The sequence below is a fragment of the Octopus bimaculoides genome, chromosome 22 (assembly GCF_001194135.2).
Source record: "Octopus bimaculoides isolate UCB-OBI-ISO-001 chromosome 22, ASM119413v2, whole genome shotgun sequence".
Lineage (NCBI taxonomy): Eukaryota > Metazoa > Mollusca > Cephalopoda > Octopoda > Octopodidae > Octopus > Octopus bimaculoides.
Genome location: NC_069002.1, coordinates 36,571,147 through 36,576,400, shown reverse-complemented (window position 1 = coordinate 36,576,400; position 5,254 = coordinate 36,571,147). Strand labels below are relative to the sequence as shown.

Here is a 5,254-nt window from a genome sequence, read left to right as displayed (position 1 = left end):
CTGAGCACTCCACAGACACGTGTACCCTTAACGTAGTTCTCGGGGATATTCAGCGTGACACAGTGTGACAAGGCTGACCCTTTGAAATACAGGTACGACAGAAACAGAAAGTAAGGGTGAGAGAAAGTTGTGGTGAAAGAGTACAGAAGGGTTCGCCACCATCCCCTGCCAGAGCCTCGTGAGACAACAAAGCCAAGGCTATGTAGAATTTTCAGGACATTCATAAAGAGAAAGTTAGTCTTACAGCTGTTTCTGGGATATTAGGGATGTCTCCTCATCAGAGACTATGTGAGATGGTTTACATAGAAGGAAATAGTAGAGTCCAATATAAGGAGTTATATAGGTGTATATATATATATATATATATATATATATATATGCACACACACACACACACACATATGTACATACATATATGCAATATACAGTATGTGTATGTTTGTGTATGTATGTGTGCGTGTGTATGGAGATAAATAAATATAGATAGACTGACAGACAGACAGACACACACACACACACATGTAGACGCGTGTGTGTGTGTGTGTGAGTCGGTGCTGACGGTTGCGTCAAATGGAGTGAAAAAGAAAGTTAGTTATCCTGAAACTGCAGATTTGTAAAACAATCAAAACATGAAAACAAACGAAATAACTTTCTGATTTTCCTTCTCTTATCCGTCCATCACGTGATATGTTACCTCGTCCTTCGATTCGATCATGTCATACATTGAATTGTCTGACCTATGTACTGCCCCTCCCTGTCTCTGACCCCTCATCCTCTCTCTCTCTCACTTTCTCTCTCTCTCACGCGCGCTCGCACATACCAAATGTTACTACATGACATAGATATACAGCTGGAGGAGAACATTGAATTATAAATATCTGTTGTTAACCATCAAAAGAGAGGAGTAAGTGACGTCTCCTCGCACTTCATTATCAATGTACTTCCCACCACCACCACCACCATCATCACCATCACCACCATCACCACCACCATCATCACCACCAACTAGACAGGTGAAATCTAAGTGAGCTATGACAGGGACGCAAACGTCTAGTTCCGGTTTCTTTCAATACACGTGGAATGTCTGCTGATAACGCGTGGTAGATTAGATTGGAAGTGTGGACACAGGAAAGGGAAGGAGTAAGAACAATGGGAGGTGGAGGAAGAAAATATTTTCGTGGGCTTAGGAGGTGAGGTAGGAGTGTAGCTGAGGGAGAGAACACGACGTACGTTTGCGTATGATTGAAGTATTCGTGTGTTACGCCATATTGGTTTCCAATTTTGTCACAAGGTCAACAAGTTCGGGGTAGGGGAAAAGTCAATCACATCCACCCCACTAGTTGACTGGTACTTATTTTATCGACCCCGAAATGATGAAAGGAAAAAGACGACTTCGGCAGTATAAGATGTGTTATCGAGTTTTGGGCACAATGCCAGCAATTTCTGGATGGGGGTAAGTCGATTACATCGACGCCAATGCTCAACTGGTACTTATTTTATCGACCCTGACAGGATGAACGGTAAAGTTGACCTCGGCGAAATTTGAACTCAGAACGTAAGGACGGACGAATTACCGCAAAGCATTTCTTGCCTGGTGTGCTCACCGCCCTCAGATGGGTTTTATATTACGTTTTATATTGCTTTTTATTATATCATCGTATTATATTATACGTTATATAATTTTATACTACGCTTTATCTTTTCTTTGTTTGAGTCATTAGACTGCGGCCATACTGGGGCACCGACGTGAAGGGACTAAACATAGAGGGGACAAACAAGGACAGACAAAGAGATTAAGTCGATTACATCGACCCCAGTGCGTAACTGGTACTTATTTAATCGACCCCGAAAGGATGAAAGGCAAAGTTTGACCTCAGCGGAATTTGAACTCAGAACATAACAGCAGACGAAATACCTATTTCGTTATTGCCCACAAGGGGCTAAACATAGAGGGAACAAACAAGAACAGACGAACGGATTAAGTCGATTACATCGACCCCAGTGCGTAACTGGTACTTAATTTATCGACCCCGAAAGGATGAAAGGCAAAGTCGACCTCGGCGGAATTTGAACTCAGAACGTACAAGACAGACGAAATACCGCAAAGCATTTCTCCCGGTGTGCTAACGACTCTGCCAGCTCGCCGCCCTGTTATTGCCACCATCTTCATCACCACCACTACCACGACTGCAACATGTGCTGGTGGTGGTTCTGGTGGTGGTGCTGCTACTACTACTACTACTACTACTACTACTACTACTACTACTACTACTACTACTACTACTTTCAGGCTTTTCGACGAATCCAAAGAGAACTGATGAATGCAGTTTCTATGTTTATTCCTTGGGAAATGCAAATAAAACGAGTGGAAGGTAAGTTTGCTTTTCCGACCTTTACTCAACCGTGATCAGCAATTGCTTGCGACACATTAGGAGGGTCTTATGCCAGGGCATATCTTTAGGTTCGAGTCGCAATTATTCAGTTACTCGGATCGGATCCTTTGATCCAGATTGCAAAGTCCAATTGGTAAGCCCAGCTTATTTGAGTTACGTAACTAGGATCAAATGAGTAGGGTGGACTGCAGAGATCAAATTATGAGAATGAGATTGTTCGGGTCAGATTACTGAGATGGCATTGTTAGGATCAAATTGCGAGTGTCTTTCTCGATCCAAATGGGTCGAATCATATTGTTCGGGTCAAATGACAAAAGTTGGATTACGTGAGCCACGTTACTATGTCAGATCTCCAGCATCAGGTTGCTGTGGTCAGACCGCTAGCACATGTCAGCAAGGTCAAGAGTACTGGGATCAGAATGTGAGGGTCAGATGGCTATCGTCAAATTATTAAGTCTGATGTCCAGCTAAAGATCAATATGTAAAAAAGTATTCCAGCATAGCCATAGTCCAATAATGAAACAAATATAAAAGAGAGAGTAAAGAGTAAAGGAAGTAACGTTTTATTCTACAATCTAGCATCGCCACTATTGGTAGGTTTCACGTTGCCGAAAAAGCAGGATTTGAAATCAGGGTGCAGTGAGTTAGAACAAGTATCACGAGGCTATTTATCAATGCTCTAACAATTCTTCGGTCTTAAATCTTACCCACCCGTCTTAATACAAAAACCATGGATCAAAAAAGGTAATCTGTATACATAAATGGCAATTTCTGTCTGTTTGTGGCTGTTTGTGTGTGTTTGTGAATTTGTTACTTTAACTCCTTCGCGACTATCCGACCGATGTTGATGAAACTCGACACATGTGTGGAGCTTATGCCCATGCAGTTACTTATGCACTTGGAACTACAAAAAATCGTTAAGTTTTAATCAGTATCGATTTTTAAAAAATCAATAGGACATTTCAATGCAAATTCTCATATGAATGTTATTTTCTGCCATAACTTTTAAAGTTTTCGACCGATTTTCATGAAATTTTATGCACAGATGGAATATGCGCTAAAGACGGGTTGAAACAAATAAACTTTTACTTAGACCACTCAAGCAAAGCGTAAGATGATTTTTAATTAACTGATTAACAAAATTTGGCCCAAATTGCTGTGGGGTTAAAATGTTCATCAATTATTTCAGCATTCTCAGGTTGCTGTAACATGTATTTTCTTCATACCTGTACTTAAAATTATCGATTCTAAACGTTACAACGTTGTGTGCTAAAATATATAACATGTATTTTCTTAACACATGCACTTAAATTTGTCGGTTCTAACCGCTGCAATCGATATTTGATCATCACGATCAGTGGAACTGTACCCATGAAACACAGTCGTCAAATTAAGTGCATGTGCACTTAAAACTTTCTCTCGGGTTGCAAGAGAATTTGGCCAAAAATGACGAACATCGTCATTTTTATATGCTTTTTTCCCCCCTCCTCATAGCATCTTACGACTCTTATGACCGCCACGTTGTCGCCTCTGCACGCCAACCATTTTTTGTACGTATAAAATCTCTTTTCTTTAAATAATTTTTGTTTACTTTTCAAACTTTTATGTTCTTTCTTTCATAGCACTCCTTTACAATTTCCTTCTGGATGTTTCCATTGATTATATATTTGCAGCTTTCCACTCATCTGACCAAACGATTGTCATTTTCCGATTCCACACGTATTTATTTGTATTAGTGTTTCGTGATTGAATTTGCTTGCGCCTTCTATAATCTGTCCTATGTCTTGATTTCATTTTTCGTCTGAGAGAAATTAGGCATTGTAATAAGTACTGAGAATATTCTTGCTCCCGGGTATTACCGGGTACCTCAGCTAGTATAGTCATAGGTTCGTTAGAGCTCACAGCTGACTATTGGGAACATTTCGATAATGAACAAACAACCACGATAGCAAAAACAACTATAGCAACTTTAACCCATTAGAATGAACCACGCCTAATTTCGTCATAGTGAAGAATTTTGAAGATATTCTTGTAAACTGACTCCTTTTACCTCCGTTTTACGACAGGGAACCATCGGGTCTAGGGTCGCAAGCGGGTATAGAGTATAGTTACATCATTACATTGAATGTGTCAATGCTCCACCGAGGAGAGCTAGTTAAACCTAAACATGTCCAGAACTGCTTTATTACAATGATATCAGTCATTGAGCTAATGTTATATTTTCCTTGTGGCGTCGTTATTTCTAATTTGGTTTATGATGTTCACTATATTAAATATGTTAACACTGACCCGATTATTATTTCTTTTATGAGATTGTTTCTTTTATTGTGTCTCTGAGAAATTAACCACGACGATTTAATATTTTTTAATAGCATAAGTACTATCGATTAAGCCATCGTAGCGAGTGTTGCTAGTCAATTAATTTCATACTTGGCGATAGCAAATATTTTCAACTTAATTACCGTGACAACAACCGTTGCCATGAATAATATCTTAGTGGAAAGGGTTCGGGTAACGATGGCTGGTACGCTGGAAATGGTAGTGGTTGATAGGTGAAGAAGGAATTGAGCAGTGATAATGTTACATTGGAAAAAAAAAAAGGTGCGATAATGAAACTGTATGAGAAATTTAGCCAACTGCGTCGAACGAGAAGGAGAGAGGGTTAGAAAGGAAAGGAGGAGTGGTGGTGGTGTGTGCGGGTGTGAGTGTATTTGCAAACGATGGACGTGCATTTCCGGTTACAAACAAATGATTACCCAATATATATAGAGTTTATTTGTTTGAAAAAACCTGGTGATTAACTCTGTACGAAAACACACACACACACACACGTATGTATGTATGTATGTATGTATGTATGT

At 39.8% G+C, this 5,254-nt stretch overlaps 1 protein-coding gene across 1 annotated transcript in view; it reads left to right on the top strand.

The window, feature by feature from the left end:
• The window catches only part of LOC106867757 (transmembrane channel-like protein 3), a 63,067-nt gene that overhangs the window by 3,874 nt on the left and 53,939 nt on the right, over nt 1-5,254 (top strand). Inside the window, exon 4 of the mRNA XM_014912728.2 lies at nt 2,328-2,372. Within this exon, the coding sequence (XP_014768214.2) occupies nt 2,328-2,372 (45 nt within the window). The remainder of the gene's footprint in view (nt 1-2,327; nt 2,373-5,254) is intronic.